The sequence below is a fragment of the Pelecanus crispus genome, chromosome 10 (assembly GCF_030463565.1).
Source record: "Pelecanus crispus isolate bPelCri1 chromosome 10, bPelCri1.pri, whole genome shotgun sequence".
NCBI lineage: Eukaryota > Metazoa > Chordata > Aves > Pelecaniformes > Pelecanidae > Pelecanus > Pelecanus crispus.
In genome coordinates, this window is record NC_134652.1 from 16,587,641 (window position 1) to 16,604,724 (window position 17,084).

Genomic DNA, 17,084 nt, shown 5'->3' on the forward strand with positions numbered 1-17,084 from the left:
GAGGCCAGGCCAGCCGGTGGCGATTGCCACCCGGGAGGCTGGGGCAGCCAGAGGGGAGCGCCGTGGCTGTCCAGCGGGCCAGGGCACAAGGCCCGTGCTGTTTGGGACCTTGGCGGTCCCCCAGCCTGGGGGCACCGTCGGGGGCTGCCGGCCCCGGGGGACCGGGAGGAGACAGCCCGGGGAGGGCGAGTGGGAGCGCAGGGGCCATGCAGCCGCAGAGCCCGGGGGCAGGAAGGAAGAGGGTTTGCAGCAGCGCGTAGCACGCCTCGGGGAGGTCGTGGCTGATGTTTGCTGCACCTTGTGCAGGGGGGGCAGGGGCTGCAAGGCAGGAGGCAGGGGAGCTGCTTGGCTCTGTGCTGCGGCCCGTGCTGTGCAGGGGTACAACCGCATCCTTCCAGGGTCTCCCTGGGGGCATCAGCCCCACGAGCATCACCCCTGCAAGAGGAGCACTGCAAGGGATCCTCTTCCAGCCCCACGGACGCACAGCTCTGCGGGACCCTGCACGCCTGCTGCTGGCAGAGCTGTTTCCCAAAACCTCCCCCGTGCACCCCAGGTGGCAGCAACACCCCAGCTGCGGGGGCCCCATCAGCGAGGGCAGGTGCCGTCCTTCTGCCACCCTGCGAAGACACAGCCCTGGCCCCAGGGTGGGAGCAGCAGCCTGGGCAGAGCAGACCGTGCCCAGGGGAGCCTGGGCCCCCTCTCCCCACTGAAGGGCTGACGCCAGCCCATCTGCTCCTGCCCGGGTGGGATTCACATTCCTCTTCACTGAGTGTCCTTTAAGCATCACATGGGTTCAAGCTCTCCTTCGAAGTCTGTTCCTGTTAGCCTCAGGCAAGCTGTCCACTCTGGGTGCGGCACAGGGCTGAGCCTGCGTGGCACCAGGCAGCATCACGATGGGCTACAGCAGGCTGTGCCTGGCCGGGGAGGCCATCACCGCACGTGGAGGAAGGGGAGCTGCGGAGCCAGGGCACAGTATGAGCATTTTCCTTTCTGCCTGTTGTTTGGTTTTCCTTGTAAACCAGCAAGAGTGCCTGATGCTGCCCCAGTGCCAGGACAGCACCCCTACCGTAGGTCATGCTGGGGGAGGGAGGTACCTGCATGTGGGTTTCCCTCTGGTTGCACTCCAGGAACCCCATGTGCAGGGGATGTGGTCCCAACGTACAGGACCTGGACCAGGCTGGGCTTGCTCTGTAGGGGATCAGCCTTGCAGTGCCACGAGGTCCTGCTACATGCAGGAACAAGGCGATCAGACAGGTCACCGCATGCCGTGGATGCACCCCAGGGGGAGGAGGGTTTGGAGGAGAAAAGCTGCAGGGCTCGGAGGGCAACATCGCTCCACATCCCTGTCAGTGAGTCCCTGGGTGCCGAGTCACAAGCACTTCTCCTCAGGCTGGTGGAGACACGGGCTTTTCCAAAGTGACTTGTTCCTTGCTTTGGACATGTTGAGCTCAGGAGGAGCAAAGTGTCTTTCAGAGGGGCAACCGCTCCTGGGTCACAGATGGAGTCTGGACTGCTTGCCCAGGCTGCCCCGCTTCCTCTGCAGCACCAGGGGCAAGCACTGGCCCGAGGAGCCTGTTGTTACAGCCACTGCAACCTCCCACACCTGGCACCCCAGGGGTGTGCTTACATCCCCCCTTACCAACACGCATGCACAACCCAGCGGGCGCTCTCCAGTGCTCATGTGTGGGTCCGTGGCCCTGGAGGAGGGCCCAGCTGCCTGGCCGCTGCTCGACTGGCGTTTTGGCCAGACGAGGGTGTCGGCGAGAGGCTTGGAAGGTGCTACGGACTTGTTGGAGCAGGAGGGGAGCAGCTACCCTAGACGAAAGCCTGTTTGTTGCTAGGGAGGAGCAGCCCCCGTGAGGCAGGAGGTGACGTGGGACGAGCGATCACAGATGAAAGTCCCTCGTGGCAGGGGTGGAAGGAAGGATGCAGCAGGATGAGGCTCCGCGTGTCAGGCATGCCCCGGCTCAGTGACCAGGCACGCAAGGCTGAACAAAGCGGCTCTATCCTGTGAACCCCCAAGGGAATCTGGCCTGGGCAGGTCTGTGTCCCCAGGGACCGATGGAGAGGCCAGGACAATTAGACCCTGCCAGGCAAATGCTGCGCTGCAGCGCTCCTACCAGCATGTCCATGCTGCTGCTGTGAGCGCAGCCCTACACCCCTGCACAAGACGATCCTTGCTGTCAGGGGGGCAGATGAAGAGCCGCAGGAGGTGACAGCGCCAAAGCGATTCTGGGCTTACAGAACAGAGCCCGGCCAAGAGCCGTGCACACCAACATCCCCTGGCCCTTCCCGGGGAGCTGGGCTGGACCGCAGCCACGTCAGAGGAGCCGGGCTTGGTTTTCCTCCCATCCCTTGCATCCTCCAGGCGATTCCTGAAGAGCTGCACACACACAGGCTGTTACTCGGTACCCAGTCCTGCCTGGTGGCCGTGCCCACCGGCTGCAGGGCTGCTCACGGCGACCACCCTGCCGTCCACCTGAGAGTTTTTTCCATTCCCCCTTGCCCGCCACGCGTGCGTGTCACCCCCATCCGCCCCACGCGAGGTTTGGCTCGATGAAGCGCCATTCGCCTTGCCGCAAAGGCATCTCCCCGGCGCAGGGCAGGCGCGCAGCCGGCGGACAGCGAGCCCCGGCCGGGCGCCGCTCCCGCAGCGGCTCTGTCCCCGCTCCCCCGGAGCCCAGGGGACGCCCAGGGGACACGCGTGGCCGACGCCGCCAGCCCCCGCCCCGCCGCCGAGGCCGCCGCGCCCACGTGTGCGGCAGAGCCGGCAGAGGGGCGGGCCCCGCCGGCGCCGCGGGAAAACGCGCGGCCGCCCCGCCCCGATTGGGCGCTTCCCGCCAGTGACGCCCGCTGCGCCCCGCCCACCCCGCGCCGCAGGGCGGGGCCGACCCCTCGCCTTCGCCCGGCACGAAGATGGCGGCGAAGCGCGGGGGCCCGCCCGCCCTCAAGATGGCCGCCCGGCCCCGCCGCCCCGCCCGCCGCAGCCCGGCGCCGCCGCAGGCCGGCCTCCCCCGCCGGCGGCGAAGGGGTGCGCTCCCGGCCTGCCCCGCGCGGGGCGGGGCGGGGCGGCGCGGAGACCTCTGGGAGCTGTAGTGCGGGGCGGGCGGCGGTCACGTGCCGCCACCGGCAGCGGCCGCGCTGGGAGCGGAGGCGCCAAGATGGCGGCGCTGCGGGGCGGAGCGGTGCCCGCCGCGGCCGGGGCCGGGGTCGGCGGCGCCGCGGCCGGGGCCGCTCCGCGAGGGCTGGCGGGCGGCGGAGCCCCGCGCGAGCCGCCCCTCGGCGCCCGCAGCCCCCTGCAGGTAGGCGGCGGCGGGGCGCGGCGGGCCGCGCCGTGACACGTGGAGGCCGGGGCGGCTCCCGCGGCGGCGGCGGCGGCACCACGTGTGCCGGGAGCGGGCCCGCCGCGCCGGCGGCGGGCGGGGGGCCCTGCACGGGCGGGGGGCGACCCTCCCGCGGGCGGAGCGGGCCGCCCGGTGCTCTCCCGCCGGCGCGGGGTGGTGGCGGCGCCGGCGCGGGGAGCCCCCCGGGGCGGGGGGGGGGGGGGGCGCGGCGGGGCCCCGGGACCCGCCGGGGAGGGGGTCTCGGTGCCCCCCGCGGGAGGTGACACCCAGCCCGCGGGGAGTGGGGGCCGGGGGGGCGCCGGCCGGGTTCCCCCCCGCGGTCCCTCCGTCCCGGCGCCGCCCTCCGCCACCTGCGGCCGCGAGGAGGAGGGGGGGGGGCGGCGATTTGGGACACCGACACCCGCCGGTTTCGGTGGCAGGAGCTCCCGGTGGAGGACGCGGGGTGCTCCGGCCCGCTCCGGGATGGGGGAAGCTTCCCCGAGCTGCAGCGGGGGCTTATTCCCGGGGGAAGCGGGGGTTTATCCCGGGGGAAGCGTCTCCCGCTCCGGGCAGGTCTGGGGCGCGGTGCTGCCGCCCGTGCGCAGCGTCCCCGCCGGTGCCGCCGGTGCCGGTGCGGCCCTGCCGGGGCTGGGCTGGGGCGCTGGGCGCGGGTGCGCGGCTGTCTGGACAGGGAGCACGGAGGTGCAGCCCCCCGGACGGGACCTGGGGGTGCCCGCTCTGTGCACCCGCCGGCATTTCGTGGAGCCCCATACTTCTGCCCTTTCCAGGGTGCTCCTGCCTGGCCGGGGGGCTGCCCGGCGAGACCCCCCCCCCACCCCGCAACCGGGCAGGGGGACGCCGAGCCCGTCTCGCCTCTCCCTGATGCAGAGGGAGCGGTCTGCGTTTGGGGAGGAGAGGTGTGTTCTAGCCTGACGTTTCCCAAAAGCAGCTGAGGAATCCGCAGAGCATCCTCTGCCGGTGCCGCGCCAGCCGGCTGGAGCCCCCCGACTTCCCAGGGCTCGCTCCGGCGGGTGGTATCCCCGCGCCCTTGCCGGCAGCTCCAGCCGGGTGAGAGCCGCCTTGGCAGCCTGCCCGTGGCCGGCACGGGGAGGATGGCCGCCCTCTGCTCGGGGCGTAGCCCCGGCACGGCACGCCGGGCACACGTGTCGCGCGTCGCCAGCGCGGCTCAGGCGGGCAGCTGCCCGCGGAGGCCTCGGCTGCGCCTCCCGGGTACCGCAGCAGCGAGCGCGGCGTCCCCTGCTCCGGCTGGGTGCTGCAGGAGCTGGTGGCTGCACTCAGGCCATCTCCGTCTCAAGCTGTTGGCTCAAATCCCGGCTCCCCGTGTGCCCGAAGCTCGCTCTGGGGCTGCGGGCATCCTCCCTTTTCCCCCGCAGCGCCGGCTGCTTGGGCACAGCGTGGCCTGAGCCCAAGCCTGTCCTTGAACGTCCCCGTGACCCGCAGCCTCTTCCCTGCCGCGCCGCTGAGCGTGAGGCAAACACAGGGAGCTGGGAGGGCGTGGAGGGTGTCCCCCCAAGCTAGGGGTGACAGGGGTCTCTGGCAGGGGGGAGAGCGGGCAGGGACGCGGGAGCAGGCTGGGCTGGTTCGTACCCCCACCCCGACGCACAAGTGGCGAGGGCTGAAGGAGGTGCCCAGCCCCAGGTGGATCAAAGGGAGTCCTGGGGGAATGCAGCCTCGTTTGCCGGTGACTCACGGCTGTGGGACTCCTTGTTGCAAGGCGCTGAGTCAAAGGAATCGAGGAGGGCTTGGGACATCGCCCGCCCTCCCGTGCTGTGGGCAGGAGCTGCGGGAAGAGGCCGTTTGAGTGGGAGGATTTTCCTTCCCTCCCTCCAAACGTCCAGCGTCGGTCACAGCTGGAAACCTCTTATTAGACACTTCCTTTGGGGGAGCCAGTCCTGTGGCAAGACGGGCAGGGCCATGCAACCCCGGGGCATCCCCCAGACTCCCTTGCCGTCAGCGGGCCGGGGTGAGCCGGCCCCCACATCCCTCGACTGCTGATGCTCCATGAGATCCCTCCCGCTGGCTCCTCCGGCGGCCCGGGCGCCTCTGCCTGCCGGTCACCGCTGACTCAGGGCTGCATGCCGGCGCTTGGCAGGGCTGGCTGTGTGAGCCTGGGTGTGCTTCCCTGCTCCTCCCAGTATCTCCAGGAGGATTGGCCGGGAATCGTGGCCAGGCTGCGCTGTAGACGGCTGCCAGTGGGGCTCTGCACCGGGCTCTGACCGGCAGCCAGCGCTGGTCGAGGGAGGGGACTGGAGATGCTGAGTGGTAAAACTGCTCTGTAGCCTGATCTGCACGGTGCGGTGGAGCGCTGCCCTGGTGTCACCGGTGGGTTCTGCTCCCAGGCCTCAGGAGAGGGTGACCGGGCTGCCGAGCTGCCCGCTGAGCCCCAAACCACTGCAGGCTCCTGCTCTTTGGGGCTGCCGTGTTGGCACGCAGTACCAGGCTGGGAGGATTTGGGCCAGGTGGATGCGGGGCATTGCCGTGGGGCTCCTGGCTTTCATTCCCAGCCTGGTCCTGGGATGCCTGCGCTCTGGGATTGCATGGGGCTCGTGGCTGTTGTGCGGCCAGAGGTGCCTGTTCTGTGTGACGGGGGCAAGTCTCTGAAGAGCCCCCAGGACCGGAGGTTTGGGCACGTGGCTTTGGTGGTGCCATATTTTAGGAAACACCTATTTAGCGAAACGCCTGGTCTCCCTCCGGTGCAGCTTCCCTCTTGCCAGAAGAGGATTTCAAAGTACAGGCAGGTCTTGTACAGGGACAGGGGGCGTTTTGTCCTGCATGGGCTCAGGCTTGTGCAAACTGCAGTACCTGCGAGAAACGCAGGTGAGCCGCATCAGGTGCGCATCCCCCAGGGTTTGGCCAAATTCTCCCCGTGCTGCTGTCGGGGGAGGACGGCTCGCTGCCTGCTCCCTGCCAGCTTTGGGAGGGAGGTGTGCTCTCCCAGGGCTCCGTCCTTGATGCCCTTATCTTCCCTGCCTGTGTTATCTCTGCCTAAGCCCATCTGTAAACAGGAATTCGCGTCCTGTCTCGTGCCGGCGACACACCTGCGCTGCCGCTCCGCTCCTGGCAGACAGAGGCTGTGTGTCCAGGGGCTCTGCTCAGCCGGGGGCTGCAGCCCCTGCCCTCGCCCAGCATCTCGCTTTTCCTGGCTGCCCTGCAGCGCTGGGCTGCGTGGCACCGCGGAGTGTGGTGCAAATATCTCTCTGAAGTTATCTGTCGTTACCCAAACATCCCTGGAGCTGGCTGGGTGTCTGGAAAGGACGTGGGGCTGGGAATTTGAAGGAAGAACAGCAACAAAGCCAGTTTGGTCCTGGATTGCAAGCACAGCCTGTGTCCTCTTGCAGCAGAGGCGTCGGGGTAGGGCCCTGGCAGTGGCAGGCGGATGCATCCCTGTTGCTGACTCCTGCGCTTTTGTTATGAATTTCGTAATGTTTTTGGGCTTATCTGAAGCGCCGACGGCCGGAGTTGGAGGAGCGCGTGACAGTCCGTGGGGTGGGGGGAGCCTGCCTCTCCCCTCCCCGTCCAGCACAAGCGACGCGTGGTGTTGGGCAGAGCCTGGAAATTGCTGGGGGTTTATGGATTCGTCTTTCCCAATCCTGTAACCGTGGAGTAAATCGTGCGGGAGTTTTTGGTGTGGAGGCATCCCTGGTAATCGGAAGGGTCTCAGGCTGAAAGAAGCACAGGGCTTTGTGCAGTGGGGTGGACAGGCCAGAACCTCCCCTGAAAAGCAAGGCAGGAAGGTCCCCTGTGCCGTCTTCTGACCTGCAGTGTGGCCGTGTCCTGCCTGCCCCCGCTGCGTGTTTGGGGTGCTGGGGGTGCAGCAGCGAGCTTAGCCACTGTTAGCAGCGCAGGCTGTCGGGAGCCCACGTGCGCTGCAGAGGAGATCAGGGCTGGTAGTGGTGCTTTGCAAAGTGTTTACCTGGCTCCCTGTGCTCCTCGGCAGTGCTTGTCCCTCGATGAGGATGACCTGAACTTAACGTCGCTGGATGCAGAAACCATCTTGGAGGCCGAAGAGATCCTGGGGACGATGCAGAACTATCTTGACTCCTCTGTGATCTCCATCATCGAGGACCTCTCTCTGAGTGAGGTGGGAGCCCGCGCACGGGTGTGGGAAGCAGCGGCCGGGCTGGCTCCGGCTGTGGCATGCGTTGGGGTGGCAGCTGTGTCCCCCATGGCTGGATCCCATGGCTGTGCCCCGCTGCCCCCTGAGACCGCCCCTGCCCTTGCAGCAGAGCAAGGCCTGCCTGGATGCGCAGAACGAGCTGTCCCTGCTGACTGCCATCACTGAGATCCTGGACAGCACGGATGATGAGACCCTGTCTCCCTTTGACACCATCATGGATGCGGAGCTGCTGACCTCGCCTCGGGAGCGGGAGAATCCCTCAGTGAGTTGTGGGGCAAAGCCAGCCTGACCCCAGAACGGGTGGGGATATGCTCAGGCAGGGCTCTGCCGAGCCCCTTCTTGCCAAGTCCTGGCATGGGGTGCCCCGAGGTGGTGGCACCCTGGTCCCCAGCGCCCTGGGACAATCCCTGTGACCAGCAATGTGAGAGAAGGGCTGAGCCAGCCCTGGACATCGCTGGGGCTCCTGTGCAGGCTTGGGGGGGCCATGCCTTCACCTTGGGTCTCGGTGTAGAGCCGGAGATGTGCTTGAGGCTCTGGGAAGCAGCATGTCCCCCTGCGTGCAACCGACTGGGGCTGCGTGCGCTGTGGGTGAAACGGGGCTGAGCTTGCTCCTGGTCTCTGCGGGGTGACACACGTGGCTGCTGCAGGGCCAGGGGTGGCCTGTCCCCTCCGGCAGCAGAAACCTGCTGCTGCCTCATGCTCTGTCTGCCTTCTCCTCAGTTTCAGAAGTTTCTCAGCTTATCCCGGTCATCGCTGGAGTGCGAGAGCCCTGCCCTGGAGCAGCCCAAGGTGCTCAGGCCCCTGAGCAGCGGCAGCAGCGTCTCTGCTGTTGGGAAGGTGAGCAGCTGAGCGGGGGAAGCTGAAGGAGCGGTGTCGGGGTGGTGCTGGGGTAACCGTGTCCCTGCTGCTGCCCCCCAGCCCCTGCCTTCCTGCCCGGCGCAGGCAGCCTCTCCCAGAAGCGATGCCTTTGCAGGGCACTGGTGGCAGTGGGAGCAGGGTCTGCCCTGACTGGTGGGTGCTGTGGGACTGGGGATGCTGTGGATGCCCCCGTAGGGACGGTGGGTTTCCAGCCCTGTTGTGTCTTACTGGAGGGGTCAAATGTGTTCCAGCTTTTCATCTGCCCAGGGGCTTTGCTGCAGAGTTGCAGCAGACCCACAGTTGGCTGTGCCTTGGGGGGCTCAGGTTAAAGCCCAGGAGCTGATGCTTGCTCTGATTCCCTTTCCCAGACCAACACAGACCTGGCTTGGGACTGTGCCAGTCATGGCCTTGAGGACCCAGCACTGCCAAAGAAACAAATCTGCAGCACCCCGAGGGTGGAGAGGAAGCTGGGCCGGCACTGGGCCCGAGAGCAGCCCCTGCCACAGCGCAGCGATGGGGAGGAAGAGGAGGAGGAGGCTGCCTTGAGCCCAGAGCTAGACAGCAGCATGGAGGCTGAGGAGTTTTGTGTGCATGGGGCCGGGGCGGTGCTGGAGGAGCATGAAGACCCCTGCATCATCAACACGAGCGATGTGTCCCTGAGCGAGCTGGTGAAGTCCATGCACCCCTACTGCCTGCCCACTTTCACTGTGTGCCTGGACCCCGAGGCCGAGCCCGTCGCCAAGGAGCTCCTGAGCGGTCCCGTGTTGCTGGAAATTGTGCCTGGTGAGGGGGAGAGTGTGGAGATCCCTGTGGTGCTGCAGCCGCTGGCCCCCAGCTTCCCAAACCAGGAGCCCCAGCTCCTGGGAGCAGAGGAGAGTACTGGAGAGTCAATCCCAGAGGATCGAGAGGAGCTGCCAGAAGTTCCAGCCCAGGAAAACAGGATGGAGGAGGAGAAGGAGGAGAAACCTCCTGGGAAGGAGCCCTCCTGCACTACCCCGGAGAGCACATCCCCACCGGAGACAGCAGCACCCAGAGCCTGGAGCACTGACAGCAGCTCCCAGCGCAGCGCAGAGGCACCGGCAGGCAGCAAACGTGAGGGCACCGAAAAGGGACGCGGCCGTGAGAGAGCAAGGAAGAGTCGGAAAAAGAAAGCAGAGGAGGACCAAAGTGAGCAGGCCAGGCCAGGCAGGGACTGCGTGGCCCACCGGCTCCGCTCAGCCGGCTCCGGGCAGCCCGTGGGCCAGCCACCCACCAGCCGGCGGCGGGCAGCGCGTCCCTCCATCCAGGTCTCGGACTTCCTGGCGCGGCAGCTGGAGCGAGCCCAGAAGGAGGGGCAGATGGAGCTGCATGCCGAGCGGGCGCCGCGGCCCCGGGGCAGGCCCCGGAGCACAGCGGGGGCCTCCCTGCCCAAGAAAGTGCAGCAGGAGCTGCAGAAGGAGCCAGCACCAGAAATGGTGAGCGTAGCCCCAGAGAAGGCTGAGACTGTGGTGCCTCTGGAGAAGACTGCTCCAAACATAGAGGAGCTGCCAGCAGCGGTGTGTCCCAGCCTGGCAGACCAGGGTGAGGGGGAGGCGCAGCCAGCTGCCGGGCAGGGCAGTGAGGTCTTGGAGGCTGCCTCTCCTCTCTCAGAGCGAGGCGTGGGGCTGGAGCCCCCCCAGAGCTTGCCGGCAGCAGAGCCGAGTGAGGGCCTGCCCAAGGAAACCAAGCCCAAGGCCCTGAGCCTGCGGGAATATCGCATCCGCATGCTGCACCGCCAGCCTAGCCCGGGCGGCAGGAAGGACGGAGAGAAACAAGCAGCCAGCAAGTGGCCCAGCGTCCCCGAGCCTCCGACAGAGCTGGCAGAGATCCCCTGCCTGGTGTCTCCCATGCGCCCCGCCACCGAGGCGACTGCTGCTCAGAAGAGCCCGGAGAAACCTGACAGCCCCGCTGCTGTCCCTTCTCCTGCCAGCAAAGCTCCAACCACTCCGGCTTCAGCTCCGGCACCCGCCACGGCTCTGCCAACCCCATCAACACCAACACCTTTTGTCACGCCGAACGTGCCCCCAGCCGCTGGGATGCCACCAGCCTCTGCCAGTGCTTACGCCCTTTACCCACCAGTGCCTTCCTGGCCCTGCTTCGGCCCGCAGCCCGTGGGCTGCTGTGGTTTGCCCCCGCCGCCCAGCACTGGCTCCCCCAGTACTTTTCACATGGTGCCTGGCCTCCCGCCTCCGGCCATGGCCTGGCCCCCGCCGGCCGTGCCGCCCCCGCCTCCCTTTGGCCCCGGCAGCCCCTATGCCCCGGTGGGGTGGGCACCGCCACCCTACTGGCCGGGAATCCCCATGCCGCCTCCGGTGCCTCCCCTGGCGTTCGGGGACCCTGGAGCGGCACTGCCGGGTGCTGCCGCCTTCCCGGCTGGTGGGCACCCCAGCACGGCCCTCCTGCACGGGCAGCCTCCCGCCACCCCGGCACTCAGCTGCCCGGAGCCGCCAGCCTTCCCCACCCAGCCGCCTGCCACTCCAGCCAGCGAGACGGGGGCTGCAGGTGGCCCGGCCAGGCCGGCTACTGGCAGGGTGTCGGACCCCAGGAGGCAGGCACGGCTGGTGGGGGAGAGCTCTCTCCCCAAGGCCCCTCCGGCCCCAGCCGCTGCCCAGCCCCTGGCAGCCCCATCGGCTGCCACTGCCCAGCCCGGCTGGGTCCCCCCTGCAGCTCCAGCCCAGCACACTGCAGCCCCCCAGGCTGCTCCCACCCAGGCTGCCCCCACCCAGCCTCTGGAGGAGCCCCGGGCTGCAACCCCCACCCAGCTCCCAAAGGCCCCCTCAGCCACCATCCATTGCCCTGCGGAGGTGTCCCCTGCCGCTGGCCCTGTTGGGGAGTCCCCTGGCACCCACCCCGTGGAGGAGGCTGCAGGGCCAGGCAAGGGGGCAGTGGAGAAAGCCCTGCCAGAGCCCAAGGCAGCTGCTGGGCAGGAGCCGCTCGGCCACAAATCCACCTCCCAGGCTGTGGCACCACTGCCAAAAGCGGGTCGAGAGAGCAGCCTGCCCACCAAGGCACCCGCTGCACGGCCGTGGAGGCACCAGCCGCTCCTCAGCCCGGCGCAGCCCAGCGACAGCAGCAAGGACATCGTGCAAGCCTTCATCAGCGAGATCGGTGAGCAGGAGGGCTGTGGGGTGCTGGGCTGAGTGTCACCAGCCGGCGAGGCTGCGGTGCTGCTGGCAGCCCAGGTGGCGGGACTGGTCCCTGGCACTTCTGGGGGCGAGGGTGGCAAAGCTGCACCCGCGGGCTTGCAGTCGCTTCCCAGCGCCCTGCCGGGATGTTGCCTCCAGTGGATGGTCTGGGCTTGCTGTGCCCAAACTGGTCCCTCCTGGGACTGCAGAGCCGGGTGCTCCTGTCGCCGCTGCGGGAGACCTGGCGCTGCTGTGGGCTCTGCTGCTGCTTCTCCTCCCCAGTGCTCATCCCATTACCCAGGGAGGCTGATGCAGGGGGAGGATGGGGCCAGGGTGCATCCCTGTGGTGCCAGGAGGATTTTGGCTGACCTGACTTGCTGTGCTTTCTCCCTGGCCCAGGGATCGAAGCCACCGACCTGTCCAGCCTGCTGGAGCAGTTCGAGAAGTCTGAAGGTGCGGTTGCGGCATGCTGTGCCGTCCCCCTTGGGGCTCCCTCCGTGCTCTGCTGGGCTGCCCGTGCTCCCTGCGGTGGGGTGGGAGCTGGGGGGCCAGGATGCTGCTGCCTGCAGGCTGGTGTTACCCTGCCTGGGTGCCTTATCCTGGGGGTGTCTCTGCCCCCATCTCTTTCCTGGCCTGTGAAAGTGGCTGGAGGTCCCTGGGGTCGCCAAGGGGTTGGTGAAGAGCCTGGGACTTGCAGCAGCTCTCTGCAAGGGGCTGGGCTGGGGCACCATGAAACCTCTCCCTGGCTGTGCCCGTGGTGCTCTGTGTTCCCCCCCGTATGCAGGGTCCGTCCCCTGCCCTCCAGCCCCAGCCTCTCACCACCCTCACCCACCCGTTCTCTTTTCAGCCAAGAAGGAGGAGGCTCCTGTGCAGCCCCCCGAGGACAGGCGGCTGGCGGGGAGCTCCGGGTGAGTGTCGAGACCTCTGCAGCCAGTGCCCCAGTGTGGAGCCTGGCAGAGGGCTGAGCCCTGCATTCAGCGGGGGCATGGGGCAGCTCTCGGTTCTGGCAGGGTCCAAACTGCTGGCAGCTGCATCTGCCGGCCCAGGAGGAGCCGAGATTGTTGCTGGGCTGGGGGCCACAGCTGGCACCGACGGGGAAAAATTGGGGGAAGCAGTGATGGGCATGACTGGTCTGTGCAAGCTCCATCCTTGCAGCTCTCTCAGATCCTCTGTTCCCCCATTCTGGGCCAGGGGGCAGCTTGGGCAGGTGCCCCAGGCGTGGGGACTGGGGCTGGGCTTTGGCCGCTGTGTTTGACAAAGCTCCTTTCCCCTTCTCAGGCCTGAGACCCAGCAGGACAGGAAGCCCCCAGACAGCCTGCAGGCCTCTGAGCTGGCCAACGTGGCAGGTAATGCCTGGCGTGAGGCGAGGGAGCCCGCCATGTCTGGGCAGGGGCTGGTGTGGGGCTGGGGGAGACCCTGGGGCTTGAGGAGAGGTGGGCCAGGAGGGAGCCCCACCCTGGGGGGTTGCAGCAAGGGCCTGCTCTTGAAAGCCCCCCCGGTGCTCTCGCAGGCCTCACGCCCCCAGCGACGCCCCCCCACCAGCTCTGGAAGCCATTGCCTGCTGTCTCGCTGCTGGCCAAGGCCAAGTCACCCGGGTCTGCGCCCCAGGAAGGGCCCCAGAAGACGGCCAAGCTGACAAAAGTCAAGCCGCTGCCCCAGAGCAAGCTCCAGGGGAAGAGCCCGGCACCGGCCCCTGCCAGCTCAGCCCCCAGCCACGTCTGCTCAGGAGACCACGACTACTGCATCCCGGGTGCGGCGCGGCCAGAGAGCAACGGCGGCCCCGGCACGCAGCCCCCCACCGAGGGCGGCTCCCGCTGGAACGTCAAACACCACCGGGACATCACTATCAAACCCATCTCCTCCTTAACCAAACGGACGCTGGACCAGCCCAAGCCCACCCCACCAGCCCCCACCACCACCACGGGGCCCAGCCAGGAGCCCCTGGGGATGGCCTGCCTAGCCCCCCTGGATTATCGGACTAGCGTCCCCAACAAGGCCACCACCGGGTGCAGCAGCCCCCCCACCTCGGTGCTCCTGTCTCCAGCCGCATCCCCCTGCCGGGACCAGGAGACGCGGACTCCTAGTGCCCAGCCCAGCCATGCTGCTGCCAAGAGGTCCTTGCGCTGCTACCGGAGACCCCGGGACTCGCCCAGCCCCTCCACCGGCAGCTGGAGGGCTGGCAGAAGCCGTGCCAGCCGCTCCTTCAGCTCCAGTTCGGATGGAGCTAGCGAGTCCTCATCTTCATCTTCATCCTCGTCCTCCCGATCCCGGTCACGGTCATTCTCCCCACCGCCCAAGCGGTGGCGAAGGTAAGCAGCGGAGCCTCTGTCTGCTTGCTATTTGAGCAATTGTCTGGTGGCCAGTCTTCTGCAAGGGTGCTCAGACACCTCTTCATGGACCTACCTGATGGCCATATCCAACTTCTTTGTCCTCGTGGCCCCACTGAAGGGGTGTCTGGCTCGCTGTGAGCAGCAGAGACCGGGGGAGCTGCTGTGACACCCTGCCAGGGCAGTGGGTGTCTGGCTGAACCCCACATCTACACAGGTGTTCTTGCAAAGCCATCTCTGAGCCAGACTTCCTTACCCCTCCTGGAGCACCATGGTATGCGTCCTTGGCTGCACCTTGGCTCTTGGATGCGTTCGCTGGGGTATTAATGCAGATGTTGGTGTTTATGCTGTGGGGCTGGTACAGCCCTAGGTGTAGAAATGAGAGGAGCCACAATGGCAGCAGGGAGCTGCTGGAGGCAAGCAGGGGAAAAACCTGTCTGGCTAGGCTGCCTCAGGGGTTCCCTGTGGTCTTTGTGGAGGTGGCTGTGTAGAAAAGTGGGGCGACTTGGTCTCTGTGGGAAGCATTTCTTTTGGAGTCTTTGTGCATCTGAGTGATGCACCAGCTGGGGTGGGAGGCACTGGAGCTGGCGAGGTGTCCCTCGTCTGCCCTTCCCTGGGCATTCAGCCATTTTTGGAGACATCCCAGGGCATGAAGGGCTTGTCCGACCAAGGCCTCTCCATCGGTGGCCAATAGGTGTGGAGGCTGGAGCTGGAAAGGGCACGTATATAGTGCCATGTCCCAGGGATGTGCAGCTCAGGGATTTGCCCCATCTGGCTTGGCTTCCCAGCAAATGCAGCTGGCCCTGTGCTAAGAAATGTCCCCACAGACTGTGCCATCCTGGCCTGCTGTCCTCCAGGAGAATATGCGGCAGTACCAGGCAGCACACCCTGCTTGGGGCCTGGGTTTGCCTATGGCGGGGACCCCCCATGGGCAGCGTGTTTAGAGAGGGACCCTGTTGCTGGCTGGAGGCAGCATGGCTTGATCCCAGAGGGGTTTCAGTCCTGCTGCCCTTAAGCTTTGTCTGGCCCTGCCAGAGAGGCTCTTGTCGGCAGGAGGCCGTGGGCACAGAAGCGCAGCCCTGTCCCAGCGCATGCCACGGCCCTCGGTGTGGTTGGGGGCCCATGTGGTCTCCATTCGCGGGGCTGTTGAGTGCAGCGCAGAGGTGGTGGCTCCAGTGGGCACTGTGCACCGTGCGGGGCTCAGCACGGCAGCCCTGGCCCCGCCTGGGCCCTTGCCCAGTCGCAGCCATGTGCTGCACAGTTGCCCCATGACTATTTCTTGCTCTTCAGAGGCTGTGCCTGTTGTGAGCCTGCTCCTTTTTCACTGCAGTGTTTGGAGCAACGTCTCTGTAGTGTCGTTCCTGCATCGGCAGACTTGGGCAGAGGTTTTCCATAGCTGCGCTCACTCTGGGGATGGGTCCTGTCCGAGTGGGGTGCTGGGTACCTTGGGGAGGATGGAGGTCTTTTTCTTCTGCAGAGCCTCGTGGTGCTGGGCACTGGGAGGGCTCGGCACTGAGCTGTGTCTCTCCTTCTCCCAGGTACCGCTCAAGATGTTCCCACAGCTCCTCCTCCCGCTCCAGCTGTGGGTCATGTGGCAGGTCCCGGGACAGGTCCTCATCCTCATCGTCAACGTCCTCCTACTCATCCAGGTCCACATCCCGCAGCCAGTCCCGCTCCCGCTCCCCCTCGCCCCGCAGGAGGAGTAACAGGCGGAGAAGGTGAGCGTGGCCACCCTGCACGGGTGTGAGCTCCCCCCAACCCATCTCCCGGCCTCCTGTGTCCCGGGCAGGGGTCGACCCGCTCCTTCAGTATCTCCCGTGTGTCCGGGATCGCTCTCTTCTGGCACCCCCATGACCCTGTAGCTCATGTGTCTGGTTTCTGCCCTGCCAGATACAGTTACGACGCACAGGACCACTACCAAAGGCAGAGGATCCTCCAGAAGGAACGTGCAATAGTGAGTGCTGGAGGGCTGGGAAGCTGGGGCTGGAGATTTGGGGGTCCCCAGCCCCTCCATCACTTCAGAAAGCCGTGGGGTCGCCACCTGTCAGGCAGCTGGGAGGCCAGGGCATGGTGTGATGGGTGGCGATGCAGGGAGGGTGCTTTGTGCGAGAGGCCCTGCTCACCAGGAGGGCTCGGAGACGCCGAGTCCCCCTGTTCCCATCTCACGGGAGGGTGCATCCCCACCCGCAGGAGGAGCGGCGAGTTGTGTTTATTGGCAAGATCCCCAGCAGGATGACGCGGTCGGAGCTGCGGCACCGCTTCTCTGTGTTCGGGGACATTGAGGAGTGCACCTTGCATTTCCGCTCTGAGGGGTAAGAGCTGCGGGGACATGGGGCAGCCCCTTCCCAGGGACAGCTCCTCTTGGCCCTTTTCCCATTCCTCAAGGGGATGGTGCAGACCAAGCGGGGACAAACATGCTGCATTGCTGCTCATTGCCTTCCTTCTCCGGCTCCAGGGACAACTATGGCTTTGTCACCTACCGCTATGCCGAGGAAGCCTTTGCTGCCATTGAGAGCGGGCACAAGCTGCGGCGCCCGGATGAGCAGCCCTTTGATCTGTGCTTCGGCGGCCGCCGGCAGTTCTGCAGGAGGAACTATGCTGACTTGGGTGAGTTGCACAGCCCCCAAGTTGGGGAGTGGCACCCTGGGGCCATTCTCCTTCCCAGAAGTGTAGGGGGTCCCCATCCTTGGGGTCAGTGAGGCTTGGCTGGGCAGGGCCACGTCCAGGGATATTCCTGCCCCAAGGGGAAGTTGGATGGTGGCTCCCGGGCCCTCCAGCACTGTGATGGAGGCCAGGTCCGGTCCTCCACCAGCCCAGCTCTGGGTCTAGAGGGTGGCACGTGAAGTGAGATGGGAAGGAGTTGCTGTGGGGATGGCCGGAACTGTGCCAGTGTCCCCATGGCTGAAGGCAGCCTCTCTGTATCTTCCAGACTCAAACCGGGAGGATTTCGACCCGGCCCCCGTCAAGAGCAAGTTTGACTCCCTGGACTTCGACACGCTGCTGCGGCAGGCACAGCGCAGCCTGCGGAGGTAGCGGCAGGCAAGGCGGAGCGCCCGCCCCCACTTTTATACTAAATACAAAAGACAAAAAAAGTATGGAGAGAGAGAGAGAGATGGGGTTTTTAAGAAAAAGAAAAAGGAAAAAAAGAAATTTGTTTTATAGCCAGTATTTAAGGAGGACGGGTCATTCGCCTTCGACCGGAAGGGCCCAGGCGAGTGGCAGCCCCAGGCTTGCCCCAGCCATGTAATAAATGCAGATGCCCAAACAGCAGCGATGCCTTGTCTCCTACTTCACG

The 17,084-nt window shown here is 66.4% G+C and overlaps 1 protein-coding gene across 1 annotated transcript; it reads left to right on the forward strand.

Annotated features, from left to right (window-relative positions):
* Positions 1–3,161: 3,161 nt before the first annotated feature.
* PPRC1 (PPARG related coactivator 1) lies at positions 3,162–16,822 on the forward strand. The gene is made up of 14 exons (XM_075717659.1): positions 3,162–3,302; positions 7,282–7,425; positions 7,568–7,735; positions 8,182–8,298; positions 8,688–11,445; positions 11,862–11,915; positions 12,310–12,370; positions 12,741–12,808; positions 12,973–13,771; positions 15,328–15,507; positions 15,680–15,743; positions 15,980–16,101; positions 16,245–16,396; positions 16,719–16,822. Exons 1-14 carry the CDS (start codon positions 3,162–3,164, stop codon positions 16,820–16,822), a joined length of 4,932 nt encoding a protein of 1,643 aa, XP_075573774.1.
* The last annotated feature ends 262 nt before the right edge of the window (positions 16,823–17,084 follow it).

Excerpts from the sequence above, each read along its gene's own strand:
- PPRC1 (XM_075717659.1), top strand. The coding sequence starts at position 3,162 with ATGGCGGCGCTGCGGGGCGGAGCGGTGCCCGCCGCGGCCGGGGCCGGG. Across the intron at positions 8,299-8,687 it reads GCGTCTCTGCTGTTGGGAAG|ACCAACACAGACCTGGCTTG; the intron begins GTGAGCAGCTGA and ends TCCCTTTCCCAG. Across the intron at positions 15,508-15,679 it reads AGGAGTAACAGGCGGAGAAG|ATACAGTTACGACGCACAGG; the intron begins GTGAGCGTGGCC and ends CTGCCCTGCCAG.